Genomic DNA, 27,787 nt, shown 5'->3' on the forward strand with positions numbered 1-27,787 from the left:
GAAGTTCCCTTTTTCTTTTTTTTTTTGGCTGCGTTTCTTTAGGAAATCTTCCAATAACATCTTTGGCAATTTTCAGTCTCTTGCAAAACCCTACCACTTTTTCATTGTTTCATTGATCTCATCATTTCCTTCCTTTCTCAACTTCAATTTATTCATTGCTTTAATCTATTCCACTATAACTTTAACTTCTTTTCCTTTCTCTTCTTTTGCTGAGTAATTACTCAGCAAAACCCTATCACTGGATTTGCCAGCTCTTTCATGAATTTTACATGAACCCTGGAACATGGCTCAAGAAAAAACATTTAACCATGTTGTCAGTGCTGACCCACAATTCTGCCCTGTTACCTAAGTTCAGGGTTTTTCAAACAGTGAGATACAGCCAATTGGTTGAAACACAGCCAATTAACTCGAGGGATGGCCACCTGCATTATTAATAAATTAGAAGGCAATGAACAGAAATGGTCAGTGTGTGTTACACATGGGAACAGTAAGTGTTATTCATGAAATTTAAGTTCCAGATTACATGTATGAGCTATGTACCAGTTCACAACATAAAAAATATTTCTTACTATGAATTAGAGTCAACAATTCAAAAGACTGGTCTAGTCAATTTCCTGTTTTACACCTACTCTCTGCTTAAGTCTCTAGACTACCTTCCTTGCTTAACATAACTTTGCAACTGATTTTAATGACAAAATAGAAACAGAACTCTCTCATCTTTCCACCACCAACTCTACCAGACTACCAACAACTATACCATGTACTTTGACCTCCATCCTTTATAATGGATGACTTGCTCTGCTCGTATTTAAGGCAACCTCTCCATTAATACACTGGTTCCCATGACCTTTTCCTTCCTCAAGATCTTTGTTCATGAAATTAACCTCTCCTACATCGTCCATAATCTGCTCTTGCCTGGATCATCTCCAATAATAAACAGAAATGCTTAATAGAAATAATAGTTAACATGGATATAGTAGTTTTCTTGTGCCATATTGTAAAAACTTTGCATATGTTAATTCTTTTTATGCTCATTCAAGTTAAGAACTGTTATTATTCCCACTTTATAGATGAGGAAACTGAGACACAGAAATGTTAAATGACTAGCTCAGGGTAGTGGTACTAGGATATGATAGAATCAGTATCTGACTAGGCAATCTGACCCCAGAATCTACGCTCTTAGCCACCCTGCAATTTGCTTCTGTCATGTGCATAAAACTTGTTTACCTCAAGTTGTCCTTCAGCGTTTGCCTCATTTTCTCCGTCCCCTTTCATAGAAAAACCTACATAACAGAGACCCAAATGATGCTGTTGCAGAAGGCTTTGAGTCCCATAGGACAACCCTTCGACACCCAATTTTAACATAGCTGAGGCTGACAGCTCCACACACCTGCCAGTGTCCACCGGGAGCACCTGCTTCAGCATCTCTCAGTCTTGTGTGTAGATGGAGCCCAGAAAGTCAGAGGAGTGACTGCTCCTCAGGGCCCACCCTCACCGTAAAGGGAAGAGAAGTCAGTGGACATGTGCTCCAGATTCCTGTTTGTTAAGGTGACCCTCCAACGGTTCCTTGCCTTTTGGTGTCCATGATTTTGAGTAATCTCCTCCTCTGGAATGAGGGCCGGGCCTCATTGACTAGAAGGCAGGGCAGGGCTTCTATTGACTAGAAGCAAGTCTATTGACTAGACTTGCTTCTAGTCAATAGAACACGGCAAAGGTAATGGGATGAGACTTCACCCACATAGCGTATGATTATGCTATATAACATCCCATTTTAGTGGACCGGGGAAAGAGCTTCTTCTTGCTGACTTGCAATAAGCAGCCGTATTAAGCAAGCCTATGTGACAAAGAACTGGCGTGAACTCTAGAAACTGCTGGTGGCTTGTAGGACTTAATGCTGCCCACCATCCATCCAACAGCCACAAAAAGCAGGCCATTTGTTACACAGCCATAAGGAAACCTGCCGAGAATCAGCATGAGCTTGAAAGTGGATCCTTCCCCACCTGAGCCTCTGGATGAAAATGCAGCCCAGCCGACACCTCGGCTGCAGCCTGGTGAGAATAAAGCAGAGCACCCAGCTAAGCCATGTCCAAATATTTGACACACAAAAACTATGGATAATACGTGTGTGTTGTTTTAAGCCTCTAAGTTTGTGGTAGCTTAGAATTGCCCGGTCACGTACTCTCTTTCCAGAATACAGCTCTGAAGTGCAGTAGACCTCCTTTCTCAGAGTGCGACAAATGGGACTGAGCCCACAGCATTAATCAAGTCAATAACACAAATTTTAGTGACTTTTATATTTTCCCAGTCTCTGATTCTGCCTCCAGGATTATCTCCCAGTAGACTGGCTTCTCTCACATCTGTGTTTCAGGCTTTGTTTTCAGGTGGACCAAAGTGTGACAGGTGCAAGGAAGCGAAGATCTGAGAGTCGCTTTTGTCTCTATTTCCTCATCACCTCGCCTAGTCCATGTGCAGCTCTGCAATCGTACCTTCGTCACCACCACTCCAAGGAAACTCACTTTCCTGTCATCACCAATGGCTTAGTCATGTCCAATCCAATGACTTGTTTTTAGCCTTAATTTTACTTGACTTTTCAAAAGCTTATGTCACAGTTAATTACTTCCTTCTTGGTGACAAACTGTCTTCCCTTGGCTTATGGAACACCATGTTCACAGATCATTCCATTCCTCCTTAGTCTCTGGCCACTCCTCCTTAGTCTAGGAGAAGCTGTTTCCTTTTTCCTTCCTGACTCTTGGAGTAACTAAGGGATCTATCTTCACTCATTCCCTAGATTTTCTTTCACTCTCAAAGTTTTAAATAATACATCTTAGCTTGGGTATGTAATAGATATCTCAAACTTTACATGTCCAAATAAAACCCTTCATGTCTTAAGCCAAACCAGTTCCTCTCCCAATTTCCTTCCTTCATTCAGTCATTGTGTTCACACTGCTGCTTAGTACAAAGCCCTTGGTAGGCACCCTTGAATCTTCTCTTTCTCTCACATCCCATCTCCAATCTATCAACCAGTCCTATGAGGTTTAACTTCAAGTTATACCACAAATCCAAACTCCATCACTAGTTGCGTCACTGACTTTCATAGGTCAAACCATCATCACCTTCGGCCTGAACTGCTACATCTGCCAGTGTTGTCCTCTATAATCTCTTTTCTTGCAGCAGCCATAAGTGATTAATAAAATATATACATCAGATCACGCCTTCCTCCCCCACCACCACCCAAAAGCCTTTCTATGCCTTTTTATGAGCAGATGAAATTAAAATAAAACCTAAACTCATTAACGGGGCCCATGAGTTTTTTTAAATCTCTGTTGCTTCTTTTTATTGCTTTATATGCTAGTAGCCTTCACTCCACTCCAGCACTTGTTGGCTTCTCTCTGTTCTCTGAACAGACAAGCTTGTTCTTGATTTCCAGGGCTTTTATACTTGGTATTCTCTCAGGCTGGCATGCTTTCCCTCCAGATCATTTGTCTCCTCTATCATTCAGATCTCCAAGTTCACACCTCAGTACATCTTTCCAGATGACCCCTATAAAATACCCATTTCTCAGGATATTTAAACTAGCTTGGGTGTCAGGACTGTTTGGTTTTCCTAAAAGAGGTGTGGCAGAAAACTTGTGGTTTCAGGAAGCATGCCTTCACCACTGTCAATTATATGTGTCTTGAGAACATTTTTATTGTCCCAGTTGAGAGTGTGGAATGGAAAGATGAAAAAGTAGGTAAAGCATGAGCTAAAGGAAGAGATTTTTAAAAACCAAAATGAAAAACAAGACCCATAACATCTAGGTAGAGATGAACAGAGCTATCTCAAAGGGAAGCGTGATTTTGTTTCAAGACTGACATTAGTCCCTGAGTAATAAGATATTGTATTTCAGTACTTAGTATGAAGGCAATGGAAACACCAATCTCTGTCCTGTGTTTACTGTGTCATGATGCTAAAAGTCTTACATGATAGCTTTGGTTATCTAAGTGGAAAGAACACCAAAACAATACCTGATTTTTTTTTCCTTTTTGCCAATAGCTGTGGGCATCAAAATAAATCGTGAGAATTGTGTCAATTGTAAGCAGAGGGAAGTCTTAATAATATAGACAGTTTATCTGGAAACCATTTAAAAGACCCAGACCCAAGAGTTACAATAAATATTCTTGCACTTGAGATAGGAAAGTGGAACCATTAGAATCTTTTTAGCCATTAATATTTCACCGAGGATAGGAAACATCTAGACCTAAATGGGTGCGTGGAAGAAATACTTCCTTGATATATATTTCTCCTGTAATTTACTGAAATCTAGGGAAAGACTTTGAAAGTAAGAATAAACGAATACAGGTAACAACAGTCCAGGTAATAAACGAACTGGAAACCACAGTACATTTCATCATGCCCACCATGAAAGGACTTGATGAAGTACACAAAAGCAGACCTAAGCCTTTCTTGTAAAGTATTGATTAGATAGATTATATAAATGCTACAAAGAGGGCTAAAAAATGGGAAAAGGAGATTTACATCTAAATCAAAATGAAACATTTAAAAAAAATTTAAGAATCTGCATCTTATAAAAACCCAAAGGCCTGAATTCTTCCAACGTCAATTTCATCATTTCCTGGGTTTTGTATCTGTCATATTTCAGAGTGAGTAAAGAACTTCCACATTCCTAGTGGTGCTTGTGCTACTGGTTAAACAACCACATTTTGAGAACTGCTCATCTAGAGCAAGAATCTCATTTCTGATCTGTACAGTAGAATACTCTGGGAAACTTTTAAATAAAACACTTAAGAGAGCCCCTCCTTCGGAGAATCCGATGTAATTGATCTGAGGGGGGGCCTGAATGTTGGTGTTTATTAAAAGCTCCCCGGGAGATATCAATACGCAGTGAGAGTTACGAACTACTGCTCCTGGTGGTGATATTCCTAAATTTGTAGTCAGTCCTGGACCCACTGCAGCCTTCCCAAACTTTTTTTGTTTTGTTTTGTTTTGTTTTGTTGCGGTACGCGGACCTCTCACTGTGTGGCCTCTCCCGTTGCGGAGCACAGGCTCCGGACGCGCAGGCTCAGCGCCCATGGCTCACGGGCCCAGCCGCTCCGCGGCATGTGGGATCTTCCCGGACCAGGGCACGAACCCGTGTCCCCTGCATCGGCAGGCGGACTCTCAACCACTGCGCCACCAGGGAAGCGCCCTTCCCAAACTTTTGAGTCAATTACAGAACTGGGACATTCTCCTCCATAACTATAAATTTTACCTTGGCATCCAAAGAGAAATTTAAAAAATGTTTTGTGGTCCAAAAGCTTAGACAATAACGTTTTCTAGAAGATACCCTTGCCTCCATCTTCCTACTTGTAAATCCAACCTGTGAAACACAGGATTTTAACAGCTCCTGTGACTCTGGAAACACTTTTGTAATGAACATTAGCCAATATAAAGATGAAAAGGAAGAGGAGGAAGAGGAAGGAGGAGGACTTGAATTACATTTTCAACAAATAAAATTCTATTTAAAGTGTACAAAATTTGAATTTATATTTAAATAATTTGTATATTTATTACACATAAATAATTTAATTTTAAAAATATGTAGTAAATATTGTCACAAAACAGTAATGAGGAGACAGACGATGCAATTGTACTTAACATGGCCAATAAGCACTTGAAAATTTGCTCAACATCATTAGTCATCAGGGGAAAGCAAATTTAAAACATAAGATATCACTTCATCAGAGAAATGTAAATGAAAACCACAATGAGACACCCATAGTGGTAAAATTATAAGACTGACAAAAATGTGTTGGCAAGGGGGCTTCCCTGGTGGCGCAGTGGTTGAGAGTCAGCCTGCCGATGCAGGGGACACGGGTTCGTGCCCCGGTCCGGGAGGATCCCACATGCCGTGGAGCGGCTGGGCCCGTGAGCCATGGGCGCTGAGCCTGCGCGTCCGGAGCCTGTGCTCCACAGCGGGAGAGGCCACAACAGTGAGAGGCCCGTGTACCGCAAACAAACAAACAAACAAAAAATGTGTTGGCAAGGATGTAGAACAACTGGAACTCATATATATTGATATATGCTGGTGGGGAATTGGTCAGGCAGTTTGAATGAAAGTGAAGTATAGCCTTATCCTATGCCCTATGTCCTAGTTATTCTACTACTAGGGATATATGGGGGAGAAATGAAACTCTATGTGCACAAAAAGACTTGCACATGTTCATAGCAGCTTTATTCATAACAGCTAAAATGTGGAAACAACACAAAAGAGAAGAATTAAACACACAGTGGTGTACAGACAATGCAATAGTACTCAGTAATAAAAGGGACAAGGTACTGATACACTCAACAACAATGTTGAATGAAAGACATCGGACACAAAAGCATACATTCTGGGGGGCTGTCAGCCTCTAAGATGGTGTCCAACGATCTCTGCCTTTTGGTGTTCGTGCCCTTGTGTAATCGCCATCCCTTGACTTTGGAGTGTTTCTAGTGACTTACTTCTAGCCAACAGAATTAGGCAGAGGTGACAGAATCTCACTTCTGATGTTGTGTTACAAGAAGACTGTGGCTTCCATTCTGGGCACCTTATCTTTCTGGTTTGTTCTGAGGGAAGCCAGGTACCCATGGTGTGGGCTGCCCTAGAGAGGCCCATGTGGCAAGGAACTGATGTCTCAGCCAACATTTATCAAGGAAAGCCTGCCGAAAGTCATGTACAGGAACTTAAAAACAGATCCAGTGGAACCTTGATATGACTGTAGCCTCAGCTACACACCTTGACTGCAACCTGAGCTAGAGACAGCCAGCTAAGCCTGGATTCCACAGAAACTGTGAGATAACAAGTCCTAGTTGTTTTAACCCACTAAGCTGTGGAATAATGCAAAAGTGATGTCCAATAGATAAAAAGTGATGCTGTAATAGATAACTAAGTTAGTGTGCAATTCCATTTATGTGAAATTCTAAGGACGCCAAAACTACTCCTTAGTGACAGAAAGCAGAAAAGTGGTTGCCTCAGGGTGGGGGTATTGACTAGGGTGAAGGAAATGTTCTCTATCTTGATTTGAATGAAGGTAACACTATGTATTTATATATAGATAAATAATTGGGTCGGCCAAAAAGTTCATTCGGGTTTTTCGTAAGATGTTACTGAAAAGCCCTAACGAACGTTTTGGCCAACCATATATATATTTATGTATATATTTGTCAAAACTTATTGAAGGAAAAAAAAGCTTATTGAAGTGTATGCTTAAGGTCTATGAAATTTACTCTATGTAATCCAGATGTAAAAGGAAAAATCTTTTCTAAAATTTTACATTTTTACAAGATGGAGAGGCCAGAGATTTAAAAACTACCTACCCCAGGGGAATTATGTCAAACAAGTTAACAGGCAATTTAAAAATTCAGTTAGAATCTCTAGACAGATGGGGTTAGAGTACCCAGGTCAGGCTGACTGGGATCCCTGTTACATTTGGAGGGGAAGGGAAGGAAAAAGCTAGAGGGCCTTGGACAAACTTGGGAAAAATAAAAAAACCTGGCATATTCCTTGCTAAATGCCATGATAGAGTATGCCCTTCTCCTTTGAACAGATGAGTCTGGAAAACTATTGCTGAGAGAGCCCAATAGAGCAAGGCTCAGGCCACCTATTCTCAGGGAATACTTTGTATACTATGATAAATGAATGTGGCAGAAAATAAGATGTCTTTATGTTACATTATGTCATGAGAACATGTGTGTCCTTATCACTTTTCAGTATCTCTCTGAAGAGAGGAAACCTTATTCTCGGTATGCCAAATGAGAAAGGAAAAGTTGATATTGGATGACATTGGTGTCAATTATCTTGGGACTATTACAGAAAGGCAGGTCACCATAAGGGGAAAGATGTCATAGTTACATCCACAGCGTTTGTCCATTCCAATTTCGTTTTGTCCACCCTTCCTAGGATAAGACAAATGGGGAGAGGCAGTGGGCTCCAGTCTTTGCTTGGACCTTTGGAACAGTACAGCAGTTGAGATCAGATAACTCATCATTAGATGGTTGAGAAGCTGTTCCAGATAATATCTGATCACTACTTAACATTGTTTTGTGTTTTTTTTCTTTTCTTTTCTTTAAATTATTTTTTTATACAGCAGGTTCTTATTAGTCATCAATTTTATACACATCAGTGTATACATGTCAATCCCAATCACTCAATTCATCACACCACCACCCCACTCTCCCACCGCTTTCCCCCCTTGGTGTCCATACGTTTGTTCTCTACATGTGTGTCTCAATTTCTGCCCTGCAAACCAGTTCATCTGTACCATTTTTCTAGGTTCCACGTATGTGCGTTAATATACAATATTTGTTTTTCTCTTTCTGACTTACTTCACTCTGCATGACAGTCTCTAGGTCCATCCACGTCTCAACAAATGACCCAATTTCGTTCCTTTTTATGGCTGAGTAATATTCCATTCTATATATGTGCCACATCTTCTTTATCCATTCATCTGTCGATGGGCATTTAGATTGCTTCCATGACCTGGCTATTGAAAATAGTGCTGCAATGAACATTGGGGAGCATGTGTCTTTTGGAGTTATGGTTTTCTCTGAGTATATGCCCAGTAGTGGGATTTCAGGATCATATGGTAATTTTATTTTTAGTTTTTTAAGGAACCTCCATACTGTTCTCCATAGTGGCCATATCAAGTAACATTCCCACCAACAGTGCAAGAGGGTTCCCTTTTCTCCAGACCCTCTCCAGCATTTGTTGCTTGTAGATTTCCTGATGATGCCCATTCTAACTGATATGAGGTGATACCTCACTGTAGTTTTGATTTGCATTTCTCTAATAATTAGTGATGGTGAGCAGCTTTTCATGTGCTTCTTGGCCATCTGTATGTCTTCTTTGGAGAAATGTCTATTTAGGTCTTCTGCCCATTTTTGGATTGGGTTGTTTGTTTTTTTAATATTGAGCTGCATGAGCTGTCTGTATATTTTGGAGAATAATCCTTTGTCCGTTGATTCATTCGCAAATATTTCCTCCCATTCTGAGGGTTGTCTTCTTGTCTTGTTTATGATTTCCTTTGCTGTGCAAAAGCTCTGAAGTTTCCTTAGGTCCCATTTGTTAATTTTTGTTTTGATTTCCATTACTCTAGGAGGTGGATCAAAAAAGATCTTGCTGTGATTTATGTCAAAGAGTGTTCTTCCTATGTTTTCCTCTAAGAGTTTTATAGTGTCCGGACTTACATTTAGGTCTTTTACATGTAGCTGTCCAGTTTTCCCAGCACCACTTATTGAAGAGGCTGTCTTTTCTCTATTGTATATCCTTGCCTCCTTTGTCATAGATTAGTTGACCATAGGTACGTGGGTTTATCTTTGGGCTTTCTATCTTGTTCCATTGATCTATGTTTCTGTTTTTGTGACAGTACCACATTGTCTTGATTACTGTAGCTTTGTAGTATAGTCTGAAGTCAGGGAGTCGGATTCCTCCAGCTCCGTTTTTATCCCACAAGACTGCTTTGGCTATTCGGGGTCTTTTGTGTCTCCATACAAATTTGAAGATGCTTTGTTCTAGTTTCATAAAAAATGTCATTGGCAATTTGATAGGGATTGCATTGAATCTGTAGATTGCTTTGGGTAGTATAGTCATTTTCACAATATTGATTCTTCCAATCCAAAAACATGGTATATCTCTCCATCTGTTGGTATCATCTTTAATTTCTTTCATCAGTGTCTTATAGTTTTCTGCATACAGGTCTTTTGTCTCCCTAGGCAAGTTTATTCCTAAGTATTTCATTCTTTTTGTTGCAGTGGTAAATGGGAGTGTTTCCTTAATTTCTCTTTCAGATTTTTCATCATTAGTGTATAGGAATGCAGGAGATTTCTGTGCATTAATTTTGTATCCTGCAGCTTTACCAAATTCACTGATTAGCTCTAGTAGTTTTCTGGTAGCATCTTGAGGATTCTCTATGTATACTATCATGTCATCTGCAAACAGTGACAGTTTTACTTCTTCTTTTCCAGTTTGGATTCCTTTTATTTCTTTTTCTTCTCTGATTGCTGTGGCTAGGACTTCCAAAACTATGTTGAATAATAGTGGTGAGAGTGGATATCCTTGTCTCATTCCTGATCCTAGAGGAAATGCTTTCAGTTTTTCACCATTGAGAATGATGTTTGCTGAAGGTTTGTCGTATATGGCCTTTATTATGTTGAAGTAGGTTCCCTCTATGCCCACTTTCTGGAGAGTTTTTATCATAAATCGGTGTTGAATTTTGTCAAAAGCTTTTTCTGCATCTATTCAGATGATCATATGGTTTTTATTCTTCAATTTGTTAATATGGTGTATCACATTGATTGATGCATATATTGAAGAATCCTTGCAACCCTGGGATAAATCTCACTTGAACATGGTGTATGATCCTTTTAATGTGTTGTTGGATTCTGTTTGCTAGTATTTTGTTGAGGATTTTTGCATCTATATTCATCAGAGATTTGGTCTGTAATTTTCTTTTTTTGTAGTATCTTTGTCTGGTTTTGGTATCAGGGTGATGGTGGCCTCATAGAATGAGCTTGGGAGTAATCCTTCCTCTGCAATTTTTTGGAAGAGTTTGAGAAGGATGGGTGTTATCTCTTTTCTAAATGTTTGATAGAATTCGCCTGTGAAGCCATCTGGTCCTGAACTTTTGATTGTTGGAAGATTTTTAATCACAGTTTCAATTTCATTACTTGTGATTGGTCTGTTCATATTTTCTGTTTATTCCTGGTTCAGTCTTGGAAGGTTCTACCTTTCTAAGAATTTGTCCATTTCTTCCAGGTTGTCCATTTCATTGGCATAGAGTTGCTTGTAGTAGTCTCTTAGGATGCTTTGTATTTCTGCGGTGTCTGTTGTAACTTCTCCTTTTTCATTTCTAATTTTAATGATTTGAGTCCTCTCCCTCTTTTTCTTGATGAGTCTGACTAATGGTTTATCAATTTTGTTTATCTTCTCAAAGAACCAGCTTTTAGTTTTATTGATCTTTGCTATTGTTTTCTTTGTTTCTATTTCATTTATTTCTGCCCTGATCTTCATTATTTCTTTCCTTCTGCTAACTTTAGGTTTTGTTTGTTCTTCTTTCTCTAGTTCTTTTAGGTGTAAGGTTCGATTGTTTATTTGAGATTTTTCTTGTGTCTTGAGGTAGGGTTGTATAGCTATAAACTTCCCTCTTAGAACTGCTTTTGCTGCATCCCATAGGTTTTGGATCGTCGTGTTTTTATTGTCATTTGTCTCTAGGTATGTTTTGATTTCCTCTTTGATTTCTTCAGTGATTAATCTCTTGGTTATTTAGTAACGTATTGTTTAGCCTCCACGTCTTTGTGTTTTTATGGTTTTTTCCCCTGTAATTGATTTCTAATCTCATAGCGTTGTGGTCAGAAAAGAAGCTTGATGTGATTCTAATTTTCTTAAATTTACTGAGGCTTGATTTGTGACCCAAGATGTGATCTATCCCAGGGAATATTCCTTGCGCACTTGAGAAGAAAGTGTAATCTGCTATTTCTGGATGGAATGTCCTATAAATATCAGTTAAATCTATCTCGTCTATTGTGTCATTTAAAGCTTCTGCATCCTTATTTATTTTCATTTTGGATGATCTGTCCATTGGTGTAAGTGAGGTGTTAAAGAAGATTTCCTGTTTTATAGCTGTTAGCAGATGCCCTATGTATTGAGGTGCGCTTATATTGGGTGCATATATATTTATAATTGTTATATCTTCTTCTTGGATTGATCCCTTGATCATTACGTAGTGTCCTTCCTTGTCTCCTGTAACATTCTTTATTTTAAAATCTGTTTTATCAGATATGTGTTGCTACTCCAGCTTTCTCTTGATTTCCATTTGCATGGAATATCTTTTTTCCATCCCCTCACTTTCAGTCTGTATGTGTCCCTAGGTCTGAAGTGGGTCTCTTGTAGACAGCATATATATGGGTCTTTTTCTTGTATCCACTCAGCAAGCCTGTGTCTTTTGGTTGGAGCATTTAATCCATTTACATTTAAGGTAATTATCGATATGTATGTTCCTATGAACATTTTCTTAATTGTTTTGGGTTTGTTTTTTTAGGTCATTTTCTTCTCTTGTGTTTCCCACTAAGAGAAGTTCCTTTAGCATTTGTTGTAAAGCTGGTTTGGTGGTGCTGAATTCTCTTAGCTTTTGCTCGTCTGTAAAGCTTTTGATTCCTCCATCGAATCTGAATGAGATCCTTGCTGGGTAGAGTACTCTTGGTTGTAGCTTCTTCCCTTTCATCATTTTAAGTATATCATTCCAGTCCCTTCTGTCTTGTAGAGTTTCTGCTGAGAAATCAGCTGTTAACCTTATGGGATCTCCCTTGTATGTTATATGTCATTTGTCCCTTGCTGCTTTCAATAATTTTTCTTTGTCTTTAATTTTTGCCAATTTGATTACTATGTGTCTTGGCATGTTTCTCCTTGGGTTTATCCTGTATGGGACTCTCTGTGCTTCCTGGATTTGGGTGGCTATTTCCTTTCACACGTTAGGGAAATTTTCAACTATAATCTCGTCAAATATTTTCTCTGGTCCTTTCTCTCTCTCTTCTCCTTCTGGGACCCCTATAATGTGAATGTTGTTGCATTTAATGTTGTCCCAGAGGTCTCTTAGGCTGACTTCTTTCTTTTCATTCTTTTTTCTTTATTCTGTTCCACAGCAGTGAATTCCACCATTCTGTCTTCCAGGTCACTTATCCATTCTTCTGCCTCAGTTATTATGCTATTGATTCCTTCTAGTGTAGCTTTCATTTCAGTTATTGTATTTTCCATCTCTGTTTGTTTGTTCTTTAATTCTTCTAGGTCTTTGTTAAACATTTCTTCCATCTTCTCGACCTTTGCCTTCATTCTTTTACCGAGGTCCTGGATCATCTTCACTCTCATTATTCTGAATTCTTTTTCTGGAAGGTTGCCTATCTCCACTTTATTTAGTTTTTCTGGGGTTTAACTTGTTCCTTCATCTGGTTCATAGCCCTCTGCCTTTTCATCTTGTCTATCTTTCTGTGAATATGGTTTTTGTTCCACAGGCTGCAGGACTGTAGTTCTTCTTGCTTCTGCTGTCTGCCCTCTGGTGAATGCGGCGATCTAAGAAGCTTCGGCAAGTTTCCTGATGGGAGGGACTGGTGGTGGGTAGAGCTGACTGTTCCTCTGGTGGGCAGAGCTCGGTAAAACTTTAATCCACTTGACTGCTGATGGGTGGGGCTGGGTTCCTTCCCCTTCCCTGTTGGTTGTTTGGCCTGAGGCAACCCAACACCGGAGCCTACCTGGGCTCTTTGGTGGGGTTAATGGTGGACTCTGGGAGGGCTCACGCCAAGGACTACTTCCTGGAAGTTCTGCTACCAGTGTTACAGCCACCCCCCACCTCTGCAGGAGACCCTCGAACACTAGCAGGTAGATCTGGTTCAGTCTCCCCTGGGGTCACTGCTCCTTCCCCTGGGTCCCGATGCACACTCTACTTTGTGTGTGCCCTCCAAGAGTGGAGTCTCTGTTGAAGTCCTGCAATCAAATCCCACTAGCCTTCAAAGTCTGATTCTCTAGGATTCCTCCTCCCGTTGCTGGACTCCCAGGTTGGGAAGCCTGACATGGGGCTCAGAACCTTCACTCCAGTGGGTGGACTTCTGTGGTATAAGTGTTCTCCAGTCTGTGAGTCACTCAGCCAGCAGTTATGGGATTTGCTTTTACTGTGATTGCGCCACTCCTACCGTCTCATTGTGGCTTCTCCTTTGTCTTTGGATGTGGGGTATCTTTTTTGGTGAGTTCCAGTGTCCTCCTGTCGATGATTGTCCAGCAGCTAGTTGTGATTCTGGTGTTCTCGCAAGAGGGAGTGAGAGCATATCCTTCTACTCCACCATCTTGGTTCAGGGCTCTAATTAACATTGTTTTGAGTAGGAAATAAAGTTCTTAAGGATGTCTCTGTGAGTTTGGAATAATTTATTTTGAGATGTCTAAAAGTACTATTTATTACTTTGGGGGCCTGAAAGGGTGATTTTGGTAAGAGATTCTCATTTTTGAAGTGAAATCTTATAGTTAATATGAAGTCTTTCTTGGATCACCATCCAAACAGAACTTGGAATCTGGGAGAAGCAGCCAATTTTATTGCACATGTCAAGAACACTGCAACCTTAGGAGAAAGGGACAACAAAATAGGCTTTCTGGGACATGCCTACATGCCTAATAGGAATATTTCTAGCTTCTCTCTCTCTTTTTCTTTTAACATTCAGGTAAGATCCCTGCATTAGGGTTGTTTAGAGGAATAGGGATCTGGTATAACCTTACATAGATGTGTGTAAGTTAAGACTAGAACTTATCAATTAGGGAAAAGTGCAGCTTATCATAATGTTGAAAGGCAAACACAAGTATGATGCTTGAAAGCAGTGCAAGGAAAGAACCTTGGTGTTTGGCTTGTTCAGTGAACACTAAGTAGCTAATTTGTAGAAAGCTACTCCTTATCTAGTGACAGAAGGGCTTGGGAAACTGGGCAGGCTGAAAAGAAAAAAACAAATCAAGTTGAATAAATCTTAAGTAGATAAAATTAATGAGTAGATAATTAAAAATAAAATCAACAATTAAGAACAATAAATAATAACTGCTGAATTAAATAATTTACTGCCCATAGAGAACTGGTGGGAAAATCTGTTTCTCCACTCCTGAGCTAGCTGATAGGCATCTGAGCTGGGGGTCTGCCACTTCCCCAAGCTGATTTTGAGGGATGGTCCTCCTAAACTTCTGGGAAAAAAGAAGGCTGACGGGCCAATGAATCAGATGAATGATACATGGCATCTGGAAGTTGGCCCATTCACACCTGTAGCCTTCATCCGTGAGTAATGTTCTTTGAACAACAGATGCACACAATGTGCTCTCCTGGCGACATGAGAACATATAGGAGAAACTAAAGCCTCGCCCGGTGGGAAGAGATTTTCACGCTGACATGAAGCGAAGGATTATGGGATGATTCCAAGATAAGAGGGACTAAATTGACCCTGTAGCAGGACTTTGTTACCCTGGGTTTGTGTAGTTAATGTAAGAAGTTATCACTCACACAATGGAGTTGTTGTCTGTGTGGAAATCCGTCTTCCTTCCAGCCTGGTGAGAAGTCACCAGGAGAACATTCCTCTCTCCTTGAAAGGCCTGTTTGCAGAAGAGAGGCTATTTGTCAGGGCGTCTGAAGATTTCCGTGGAGAAAGAGCAAAACTATTGTAATAGTCCTTGAATCATTTATTAATAAGGAGAGACTGAAAGGGAGCCTTTCTGAACCTGGCACACCCTATCTGGATTGGATTATTATCATGGTGTTACTTAAACTGGATATTTCTGAGTTTGAGAGATGTACAAATGTTCAATTTTTGAATGTTTTTTGCAAGGTTAGAGTGAAAGGTCACACCCCTGTGGCTGGGAGTGTTTTCTCCGGAAAGAAATGGGTAATCCTACTGTCAATCACTCTGGGTAGAAATTAATCCTCAGGAGTAAGGACACAGCACAGAAGAGGAGGAAAGGTAAACTTCTGTTCCCTGGGAGGCCAGGGCTCATTCTGGTCTAGGCTCGAAGTTCTGTTTGTTTCCCGGAGCATTTCCATGGGGGTGGAAATAGAGCTGGGAGGGGTGCTTGCCGTGAGGTTGATGGAGATCGTGGATGGCTCTCGTCCTGAGCATCAATGCAATATTATAGGTTACTCTTGACGTCAACTGTCTCCAGCAGTCTTTTTAAATGACAAAAAAAAAAAAAAAAAAAAAATCAAGGCCGTTCTTAGCGGCACTGTGGGAAATTTGTGGAGGACCTACCGCCACACTTTGGGAAAGGTGCTACAGGAAAAGCAGCATCCTCTTCTGGAGGCTGGAAGGGCAGTGGCAGAATTTAGTACTCTTAGAGGAAAACAGTAGTGGAGATGAGAGAATCTGACCGCCCAGTTGCCAAGCACCAGGGAAGAGCCTTCTCTAAAAGAGCAAGTGGATACACTAAGGGGAGCTAATTTCTAAAAATTAAGTCTGAGAACGCTCCTGGCATTTGAATACATGTTTGTACAGTATTTCCCACTCTTGCTCCAGCAAGCAATTTGTTTGAATACTGTTCATTACCGTGACTATTTACTCTAAATAATATTCTACAAATGCTTCGGAGCTAACGTCTCAGGGCAGAACTCATTCTGTGTCACTAGTAGGACTATTCAACATGAAACTTTTACTTGCTTTAATTTAAGCTTTTCATAAATATCTCTTCCCTTACCAGCAAATTTGTTCCAAACATCATATAGTTGTACTGGTTGTGTTTTATAGGCGTGTGTAAGGGGACCCACATTTGCGGTGTCACCGCCCATATAAACCACTGAGGTGAGTGGGTGTGTGAGACCAGCACCTGTGGGCGCGGAGTTGTGCAAGGCAGCCTTCTCAGTGGGCTAGGAGTCGGCTCCCAGCTCCTAGGGTCTTTACCCTCTCTGTGGCCAGAGATCCCTCCTAGCTACAGAGAACTCTTCCTGATGACCTTAAGTTTGCTTTCTACTGAAAATTTGACAATTCACCTGGATCCCTGAAGTTTTAGACGTTAGCTTAAGATCATCTTCCATTTTTGATCTTCTATTTATTGCTGCTCTTACCCTCAAACTAAGAAGATAACAAGGAAAAATCATATTTCTTTCCCATTTTTGTACATTATTCTTTTAGTCGTGACTTCCAACTGACTTCCAGTTTGGGGTACAGGGTATTAAAATAAAGACATTTCAGAATAACTCTTTATGCTTTATGATGTCTCATGATGATTTAAAATTAATTTTATTATAGAAGGCATCCAGTTCTAACTATATTCAAACTAAAGCTCAGGTTTTAAATAAATTTTCAACAATTTCATTTAAAATTATAATCTCCACAGCAGAAATAAAAGTAATTCTTAAATTTGTCTTCAAGTCATATTTATAATTATAACTGCCTATGAAGATTCTTTTCTAAATTATAAAAACACATTGCTTTTTATTAGGACTTTAATATACTCATGGTGGACAAATACATGTCTTAGCAAAACAGGAAATTCCAAGATAGTTATACTCCATAATGTTATTATTCAGTATTCATATTGCACCTAGAATTTTACAATACAAATAGAAAATATCACCAATATGCTTTCTTACACTATTTCTGGAATAGATTTCTATAATTTTTATTTTGTAGAAGCTAAACATAGAAGCTCAGAGTAACTGTCATATATAGTCAGTAGGTTTAACAATCGCCTTAATTATACAGCAAATGATAGCTATCTTATGGTTTTAGTCACATGCAAGACAGTAGTAATCAGGTCAGACTCTATTAGACAAAGTTGAAATCACTGAAAACTAGGACTACTGAGCATAAAGAAAAACATTTCAAATCTTTTATTTCCTAAATATTAAGGAAAAGCTATATCATGGCAGAAACAGGTTCATTAATGAAGTTAATGAGCGCATTAACTCACCCAAAGTGATCATCTTTCTTACAGATTGAGTGGATGATTCTCCATCTCCTCTAGGATGAAATTCAACTCCTCAGCCTGGTTTGTTAGAAGACTACCTTTCTAACCTGATTCTCAGCACAGGTCTTCCATCCAGTGGTTCTGAAGAAACTCTTTCCTACTTCCTTGATGTGGGAAACCCTTACAAGACTCCTGAGAGCTCTGCTAGGGCTATTACTATGGTCTTTGCCCAAAACATGTTCCTACCCTTCTCCTTGGTTCTTATCTCAAACATTATTTAGTTCTGGAGGCTGAGGGTCCAAAATCAAGTGCTAGCCAATTTGCCTTCTGATGAGAGCTAGCATCCTGGCTTCTTTCTAAAGTTGGCCTGGGGCCAGAGGATACTTTGAGAGGCTTGGTCTTGAGGTCATGGGTCAAGGTGAGGGTCTGGAGGATGGGAGGTGAAAATGGTTGGAGTGAAGTATGGAGAGCGTTCTCTGAGGTTGGAAGAGCTCTTCCATACGAGGCCTCCAGAGGTGAAACAGGGTCTCTGATGGGTGCATAGGAGCCTTGCATGCCTCAGAGGTGGGACTGGGAAGCTCAGCTTAGGGTTTGAGACCTGAGAGCTTAGGCCTGTGAGTTTTAGGGAAACACGTGGCTTAGACAAGCAGCCTATTGGGGTGACTAGGGTGGGATGAATGAAGGCCTTCGTGCCTTCTCTGATTAATCTGCAGTGTCTGAGGGTCCTGACCTTGGAACTTGTGCACGGACTTTAAGAAGCAACAGCACATATGTAAGAGGGAGTTCATCCTGAGTCTACTAGGTGGGGCCTTAGAGGACACAAAACTCAGTCTAGAGAGAAACAAAGGAATGTGCCCTAGTGTTGTAAGCTTCCTTTCTATTAAAAGGTTTAGCATACTGGGCTATGATGAATGCCTTTATTCCCTCATAGACTTTGAATTGCTTTGGGCAGGAACTGGGTTTTGTGCATTTTCTTTCCTCCAGCCCCAGTGCCTGTGCAACTCTGGGCAGTGATAAACATTTGTCGAATGATATTGAATCTGTAAGCCTCATTTTAGACTAGAAGCTTTTGTGTGGTAGATTTTTCTTTTACCACAAACCGAAAAATTGCATCTTAGTATAATTATCAGGTAATTACTCAAATCAATAATTTCATATAAGAAGAACAAATTCTTAGAAGACTCAGATAAGGCCACGAGATTGGCAGGAAATGAAAGCTTTGAGTGTAATCCCTCATATTTTGGGTGCGTGAAAATGGTAAGATATCAGAATTTCCTTTATTTGCTTTTAATTTCTGGTATAACAAGTGTCAGCTTATTCATGCCTCTTAGGATAATCTCCCCTCCCGTCCTTTATCTTATCGTGTGAGGCAAATTTGGGTAGAATACATATATTTTGCATTAACCAGGAGACTTTGCCCAGCATTTGATCAGATGTTGAAGGGAGGATCCGCTGGTCCAATGACAAGGGTGTTGCTGGCACCCAGGAGCGCCCGTGTTGGGGCAGGGATCCCTGCAGGCGGTTTTGGCTTCCGCAGTAGGAACGCGCCAAGCATTGTCTGCGAGGAAGACCCTACTGAGCTTTGCGCGAAAGGCGTGGCAGCCGGGGGCGGGGGAGGGGCGTGGGAGAGCTGGCAGAGAGGGGGTGGCCTGGACAGCTTTCCCGCGAGCGAGCACCCGGCGCGGCCTCCGAGAAGCCTAAGGGCAGTCTTGGGCAGCTCCCCAGAGCTTCTCGCGGTGATAAAACTTGAGAAAAAACGAGGAGGGGCGTCTCCGCGTCTCCCGAGTCCAATCCTGTCTCAGGAGTGAAAACGCCCTCCGGCACGCAAACCTGAAAAAGTCCCGGGCGACGTAACGAGCAGCTGAAAGAAGTGCACCTCCGCGCCGCCGCACCTCGGCGGGCTCTGGTCTCTTACGTCCCGCCCGGTGCCTGCGTCCTCCTCTCCGGCCCCGCACCCCGATGGCTGCCGCCGGGCCCCAGAGCTCCCTGCGCGGAGCTCTCTGCAGGCAGCTACTGCTGACCCTTGTGGTGAGTGGAGCCCGGGCGGGGTGGGGCGCGACCACCTACCCGGAGCCGGGATGCGGCAGGGGGTCGAATGGGCCCTGGTCCTGCAGGGGGAGCGGTGGGGGGAAGCCGACCGAAAAGTGACATCCGCGGCTCAGCTCCATCTTGGGGGTGGGGGCGGGCGGGGCACAGACGAGCCAGATTCGGGGTCTGAGGGATGAGGATGGGAAACGAGTCCTCAGTCAGTTCCGGACTGAGGGTTTTGTTTCGGACTTGTTCGATTGTTTGAATTACGGGATGGGCTCCCGCTTCGCTGAGCTCTCTCGTGCGCCGTGGCGAGTGGGCCGGCTTGGGGTTCGCGCTCCTTTCCTGGCTCCTAGGGCTGGTGATGATGGTTGGGGTGGGTTTGGGTCGAGAGCGAAGAAGAGTGTTGGGTTAGGTTTTGGAGGATCCCTGAGTGAGTTACAGGGGCTGACCCCCTACCCCAGGGTCCCCTGGGATGGGGACGCTGGTGAGAGGAGGGGTTGGAGCGTTGCCCCTGGGTGCCGGCGTTGAGTTACCTCTGAAAAATGGCTTCCAGGTTTTGCCTCCGTTGAAGCAGCTCACCTGAGCGGCCCACCAGCGCTGGCCACCCGGAGTATACCTGGGGCGCGAGGGCGTGCGCGGCTCCATTAGGGATGGGGGTTGGGTCGGCGGTGTGATGGGGGAGTTGGGTGGGGCTGAGGGGATAGAATCAAGCTGAGAGGAGTGTTGGGAGAGGCGTGGGATTGGGTGGTTCTTTGTCCGGCTCCAGGCAGGATTGCGCAAGCCCAGAGCCCAGCCTGGGGGTCTTCTGTGCCCAGGAAACCTGAGACCCAAGATGAGATCCACCCCTAGAGGAAGGTACGGACAAGTCTCGGAGAACTCGCGATACACAAAACGAAAAATCGGCAACTCTGTGCGATTACGCGGAGCTGCGGGCGAGACCACGGCTGCGCTCAAGACGTGCTCTGGAAAGAAGCTGCGAACTTCCGACTGCCCCGCGCTTGGTCCGGTGGCGAGAGGACCAGCCTGGCTCGGGAGCAGGTCGACTCTGGCTACTTGGATTCTTGCTGCTCTCAGCCCCCAAGCAGGGCGTGTGGGTGCCAGCTTTGACCTCTCTTTGAATCATCGAGTTATGAATAATGGTTTAGTAGTTATGACCTAAGATATATTTATGGACAAGAAATTGTACAGATGAGGGCGTCGACCTGTCAGGCAGCTGTTCCAACAAAATGAGCTGATGAAATGACTCTTTACAAGTGGGAACTGCTCTCAAAGTGAGCTCTTTTGTGATATCTTTGAAAGTGTTTCCAGCTAATATGTTTAAAAGCATGAATTTAGTGTTTTGTGTTTTCCCTGCGAAAGGAATCCCGGAATGGGGAGAAGAAAACAGCGGAGGTGCTGTGTTCTCAAGATTTCTCGTGTATTCGCTGGAGGGGAGGGCGTGGAATGCGAGTATCTGTCCGGGTGGCGGGGTGTGGTGGTAGGAGTACTGGGGCGCGGCAAGGCAGGAAAGTGCCTGTACATCTAAACAGGGATAGCATCAGCTTTAGTGTATGACTTCCTTTAGGATTATTTTTTAAAAGAATTTCCTAAAGTTTAGATTAAATGGTCTGTCTGGAGACTTGTATACTAGAGAGTGTATATAGAATAATTTCTTTCACCTGCAATCCCCAGTTTACAGACAACTTCAATTTCTGTCCAGACGGATAAATTAAGACTTCTGTTGACCATCCTATATCTGTATTTCCTTTTGACTCCTAGGACTCTTTGGTATAATATTAAAGGCATAACATTTTAGAAACGCAGTTTTCATTTTATGGACCCCTTAATGGATTTCTCAAAGACAATTCCTTGTTTGAAGTGAGCTCTTCAACAGAAAACTGAGACTTTTAAGGTGTTAGCTTTCCCACTGAGCTGCCCCATAGGTTGTGGAATCTTCCCTTCTGCACTTTTCTCCTGAATCTGCATCCCTTTCCCACCTTTCTATCCTCAGTATACTCCAAACTGCTACAATTAACTACAATTCCTAATCATCCTTCCATACACATATACAAAGAAAAGGAAGAAAGGAGAGGGGGAAACTAGAAAAGAAACGTGTCAGATCATCCCATTATTGTTGAAAGCACTGAGTATCTCTTAAAATGTTTCTCCTTTTAAAGTAGCAAAATTGTTAGGAATGGTGAAAACTAATTCACATTAGCTCAGTTGCTCAGATGTCTTCTGCCCTGTTATAAATAATGAGATCCTTTTATATGTGTGTTGAATATTGTTTGCCATATCAAATCCACTTTGGGAATTATATTTACTATTATATATTATAAATGGTATGTACTTGGACATGGTTAATCTATCACTTGCTAAAAGGGCTCTTCAAAATGAATTAAAATAGTATTTTTCTTTATAACATAACATGCTTTTCCCCTTGGAGTATGTGAAATTCTGCCTGCAACCTATATTGACAAACGGGCATTCTATCTTTTCAGACTTTATAGCATTTGAGAATAATGTGACTCCTTTAACAGACTTTTTTGTTATTATTGTTCTTGATAACATTTGACATATTCAATTTTTAAAATAAAAATGAGTATAATACTTTCTATTATCTTTTGCATTAGTGGGGAAAAAAGCTTAGGACAAATAAAATAAGTAAATGCGAACTAGTTTATTTCAAAACCATGATCTTAAGGAAGTCAGAGTTGTAGTATATATTTATATTAGTTCATTATCACCTACCTTCTTTAATGGAGATTATTGGTGCACATATTGAGATACAGCTAAATGGTGCAGCACTCTCTGAGTCACTAAATACATGTAAGCTGTGCACATTTTGGGGCCCTGTTGTAATCCTTGTGTCAGTTGCCATCCCTTATATGGCATCTCTGGTGACCTGCAGCTAATCATACTTTCCATTTAACTAGAATCCCATCATACAGAGTTTGGTTAGAAAGAAATTTAGTAGAATCATCAAAGCACTGAGAATACAGAAAGGTAAATCCTACAATTCAGGGTGGTAAGAACTTGAAAGGTAAGATTTCCGTCTCTAAGATGGCAAGTGTCCACAGGAGAAACGACGAATTGAAAATTCTGTAACCGATATGCTCAGTCAAGATCTCCTTTATGTTTCAGATACTCTATAAATTTCTGTTCTTTGGCTTCTTTTTCCTCTATTGAAAAAGGTGTTATTTTAGAAAGCCTACCTTGCCTATTCACTCTAAAATTGAACAACAGCACAAAAATGAAACACTGACACGTATGCCTGTGTTTTCACTCTCCCTTTGGCATTAGATAGTTCTATCAGGATTTAATGATTTGTATGATAAGCTTTCTATGATACAATTAATACAATTTGGACAGTACTGTAAAGTGAAACAAAGCAATTCATTTTTCCCAGACTAGAGTAGATAATACTTTATATTATCATTTTTTAAAACTTAATTTGTTACATTTTAATTTAAAGTTGCTCGCAACTCTAAGTTTTATGTCAGATATTTAAAGTTGTCCTGGAGGGTTCTTCATTAAAATAAATTCTTTTATAACTCAAATAGTCAATCCATAATTCATTAATCTTTAAAATTTTTTTTGTATGTTGTATTTTTTTGTTGTTGGGCACTAATTTGTACAAAAGTTACTTTTAAAATACCTTTAAAAGTCATTAGCTCATCATTGCTAATTAATGGTGGTTTTATTTTATTTTATGTTTTTACTTTATTTTCAGTAATATATCCAGTCCCCACAAACATAGTATCAAATTTCTTTATAATTCAGGAAACATGGCATAACTGAAATCTATATATGAATATCATCCTTTCCAATATCCCTTATATTAATGAATTAATTGTACCTGCTTTCCAGTGATGTACTATACAGCGACAAAGATGAATGGGCTGCTGCTATATATTCAGCATGGATCTATTTCACAAACATAATTTGAGGAAAGAAATCAAGTTGCATATAATTGGCATATGACTACATATATTTAAAGCCTAAAGTTGGCAAAACAAACCAATTTTCTTTAGGGATACATACTCATGGGATAAAATTAAGCAGAAATGGGGAAATAAATGATTTACAAAAAAATATCATTCATTATTGATATTTGGAGAGGTTGAAGTCAAGAAGAAAATGCAGTTAGGGAGAGTTATATAGGGACTTTGAAAATAATAGTAATGTTTTATTTCTTAACTTTGAAGGTAAGTGCCCTAGTGTTTCTTTTATTATTTCTTAAAATACACATGTACTTAGAATATATCTTATGAAGAACAGTTAAAAAAGGAAAAAGAAACAAGCAATATAGAGGATTAGCAAAACCAAATGCTATCATTTGAAAGTATAGACCAACCTGCTATGACTGAACAAGTGAAAAATAGAGAAGGCACAGATAAGACAATATTAGGAATAAAAAGAGGCACAGTTGTGGAGAGGACAGATGTTTTGAAAAGTAGATAATAATATTAATATATTATTCTAGTTCATTTGAAAAGAGACAAAATAGGCAATTTTCTACAAGATACAAATTACCAACGTTGACTCGAGGAGGTATACAAACTGTCAATAGACTTATAAAGACACTGAATTGGAAGCCAAATGACTCCACATACACACACTGTCATATCCATCAAGTCCAGACCTGAGATAGGTGAATTTTTCCATAATTATATGGAACAGATAATCTCTACCTTATATACATTGTTTCAAAGAACAGAAAAAAGTGGAACTCTCCCTAACTCATTTTATGAGGATGGTATGAAGTTGAAAAGTAGTAGCCTGATCTTACTTGTGGACATATATTTGAAATACTAAAATAAGTGGCAGCAAACAAAACCAATAATATATTTTTAAATATGTAAGGGCCTATTTATGGAATTTCAGTTCCATTCCATTCATCTATATGTTTGTCCTGACACTAGTACCACTCTGCCTTGATTATTGTTTTTTGTAGTAAGTTTTGAAATTGGGAAATCTTTCAACTTTGTTCTTTTTCAAGTTTATTTGGGTCTTTGGGTCCCTTGCATTTCCTCAAGGATTGATCTTTCATTTCTGCAAAAAAAGTTATTTGGGATTTCAGTAGGGAGTGCATTGAATTTGTTAGATGAATTTTGGGAATACGTCTTTTAATCTATGAAGGTGGGATATCTATTGTGAGTAGAATTGTTTGCTTAATTTTGTTTTCAGATTTTTTTATTGCTAGTATATAGGAAAACAATCGGTTTTTGTATGTTGATCTTGTATCCTGCAACCTTGCTGAAACCACTTATTATTTTTTTGATAGTTTTTAGTGGATTCCTTAGGATTTTCTATGTACAAGATCATATCATTTGAAAATAGAGACTATTTTATTTCTTCTTTCCCAACCTGGATGCCTTTAATTTTATTTGTGTGTGTGTGTAATTGCCCTGGCTAGAACCTCCAGTACAATGTTGAATAGAGGTGGTGAGAGTAGGCATCATTGTCTTGTTCTTTATGTCAGAGGAAAGCATTCAGTCTTTGTTAAGTAGGATGTTTTTCATAGATGCCCTTTATCACATTGAGCAAAATCTCTTGAATTCCTAGTTTGTTGAAAGTTTTTAATTGTCAGTGTTGGATTTTGTCAATTGCTTGCATCTATTGAGATGATCATATGGCTTTGTTCTTTATTCTTTTCTAAAAACTATGTTATTGAGGTGAAATGGACACACAAAAAGCTGTGCATATTCAATGTACACCAATTGATGAGCTTGGAGATAAGTATGTACCCGTGAGAACATCATCACCATCTATCCCATAAACATATCCATTACCTCCAAGTTTCCTCTCACCTTCTTTATATATTATTATTATTTTCTTTTGGTAAGAACACTTAACATAAGATTTACTCTCAGCAAAAATTTTAAGTATACAATACAGTATTGCTAGCTGTAGATCTCTAGGACTTATATATATCTTGCATATCTAAAACTTAGTTCTTTATTCTATACTGTATTAATGTGACCATTTTTTCCTAGGTCTTCAGTTTTGCTTGTGAAGCTTGCAAAAAGGTGATATTTCATATACCTTCCAAACTAGAGGCAGAACAAGTGGTTGGCAGAGGTGAGCAATTTCAAAACAGTGTTCTTTTGTTTTTGTTTTTTTTTGCGGTACACGGGCCTCACTGTTGTGTCCTCTCCCGTTGCGGAGCACAGGCTCCGGAGGCGCAGGCTCAGCGGCCATGGCTCACGGGCCCAGCCGCTCCACGGCATGTGGGATCTTCCTGGACCAGGGCACAAACCCGTGTCCCCTGCATCAGCAGGCGGACTCTCAACCACTGCGCCACCAGGGAAGCCCAAAACAGTGTTTTTAAAACAGAAATTTAATTTACTTATGCTGGAAAGAGCATGTTATCCAATCTTTGCCTTTTGGAATTAGCCGGAACCAATAATTAGATACGAGTCAAGTTTAAAATATATGTTCTGTTCTTTAGAACTCTATAGAATTCTGTCATCGATTCTAATGAACATATGCTAATCCATGCTTTTGTAGTCACTTATGTTTTAACAGTAAAAATTACATAAAGAATTACATGTAGAATGTAGCCCTTTCATTACTCTAGGATTCTAAGCACTGGAGAGATATAGGTAAGGACCTGAGAGAATCAGAGCGGTATTTTTATTAATGCCATAGCTGCAGTGAGAAATATAACAAGGTGAACTATTCCATTCAAAACTGCGCTTAATCAGCCATTTGCACACTTGAGAAGTTAGGGAACCTCAGCCTTTCCCAACAGCTGGGAAGCTCTGTCCAGGTGGACTTTCCCTGTGGTACAGGGAATATTGGAGGAAAAGCATCATGTTTTTTTCAGAGACATAGCTTGTCCCAGAGACGCCACATTAATTTTCAACAGTGTCCCATTTCTGGGAAGGAAGAAAGGAGAGGATGTAAAGAGAAGTCGGGGGTGTTCCTCCAGGGGAATAGACCAGAGGTTATCACTCTGCTAAAAATGTGAACACGAGAGAAATGTGTCATCACTTCTAAAGATGTTCACTTCATTTTGACTTAACGTTTCCAACTGTGACAGATTTGGATTAAAGTGGAAACACCATACATGGGTAACATGAATCTTTTGAGATGATATTACTTAAGTGAGTATTAGGTTATTACTTAAGTGTGTATTAATGTATCAGTTTGGTTTCTGTCAAAGCAGATAGTGGACGAATGGGATGGATTTGATACTTTTGATATAAGTATCAAAACACTTGTATGATACTTATATTTTATGACTTTTCACTTGGGAAAATTTCCAGGGGGAGAGGATTCCACATAGCATTTCACTGGGGAGCCCGGGAAAGCAAGGAACAGGAACACAAAGAGAACTCTGGGCCCCTGGGGCGTTGGTGAGGGTCGGGGTGGGGGGTGGGGGAGATGTGACAGAAAAGCGCTAGTGGGAAGAATTTAAAGATTTTTCTTACTTGACTGTTTGCCAAACTCATACACTCTGTCACTCTTTGTGTGAAACTTCTGGCTTAACACAGGTGTATCTTAAAAGACTCAGACTATATTGTTAAGGAAAACTTTTCTGTTTGTTTATCCAGCTGTGTGGGCAGGCATGTAGCTCAGCTTTGTCATGATTGCAACACACAGAGGTCTTTAATAGGAAGATCATTTTCATAAGCCTCTTAGAAGCATATAAAGGTTTAAAAAACCTTATTTAATACAAATATACAATCCAGAATTGTCATTTTTTTAACAGAGAAAGTATTATCACTTAAAAAAATACATGTAAAGAGTCTTAAGATATTTGATAAATGCAGAGTGATTGGTTCATTTCATTTCACTTCAGGATTTTGAAGAAGATTGTATAAATTATTTTAACACTGTTTTTCTTTTTGCTTGTGTTTCTTACGTTACAACTTGGAAATTCCTACTTGCAGTTAATTTGAAAGAGTGCCTCGGATCTGCAGACCACATCCAATCCAGTGATCCTGATTTCAGAGTTCTAGAAGATGGGTCAGTATACACAGCCCATGCTGTTGTGTTGTCTGATGAGAAAAGATCTTTCACCATATGGCTTTCTGACTCAAAGAAACAGACACAGAAAGAGATTCCTGTGCTCCTGGAACATCAGAAGAAGGTATTCAAAGTACATTGATATTTTCAGGCATGTTTTTCTTCTCATTTAAATACTCTCATTAAAGGTTGCAAAGAAGACAAAAGAAAAAATAGGCTTTATTTTCTTTATCTTTTCTCTTCCTTCTGTTTGCTTTCCCTTCCTTCCTCCTCCCTTCCCTCCTTCTCCTTCCCTTTTCAACACTGATTAGACATTGGATCTTACTTTGTTAAATCTAAATGACACCTCCTCTGTGAAGGTTTCTTCCACCTCTA

At 40.3% G+C, this 27,787-nt stretch overlaps 1 protein-coding gene across 2 annotated transcripts in view; it reads left to right on the forward strand.

Annotated features, from left to right (window-relative positions):
* The first annotated feature begins 19,256 nt into the window (after positions 1 to 19,256).
* The window catches only part of DSC3 (desmocollin 3), a 41,157-nt gene continuing 32,626 nt past the window's right edge, over positions 19,257 to 27,787 (forward strand). For both annotated transcript variants that reach the window (XM_060170613.1, XM_060170614.1), the window contains exons 1-3: positions 19,257 to 19,453; positions 25,435 to 25,519; positions 27,337 to 27,536. In XM_060170613.1, coding sequence (XP_060026596.1) covers positions 19,385 to 19,453; positions 25,435 to 25,519; positions 27,337 to 27,536 — 354 coding nt within the window. In that variant the 5' untranslated portion in view covers positions 19,257 to 19,384. The remainder of the gene's footprint in view (positions 19,454 to 25,434; positions 25,520 to 27,336; positions 27,537 to 27,787) is intronic.

The sequence above is a fragment of the Lagenorhynchus albirostris genome, chromosome 14 (genome assembly GCF_949774975.1).
Source record: "Lagenorhynchus albirostris chromosome 14, mLagAlb1.1, whole genome shotgun sequence".
NCBI classification, from domain to species: Eukaryota; Metazoa; Chordata; class Mammalia; order Artiodactyla; family Delphinidae; genus Lagenorhynchus; species Lagenorhynchus albirostris.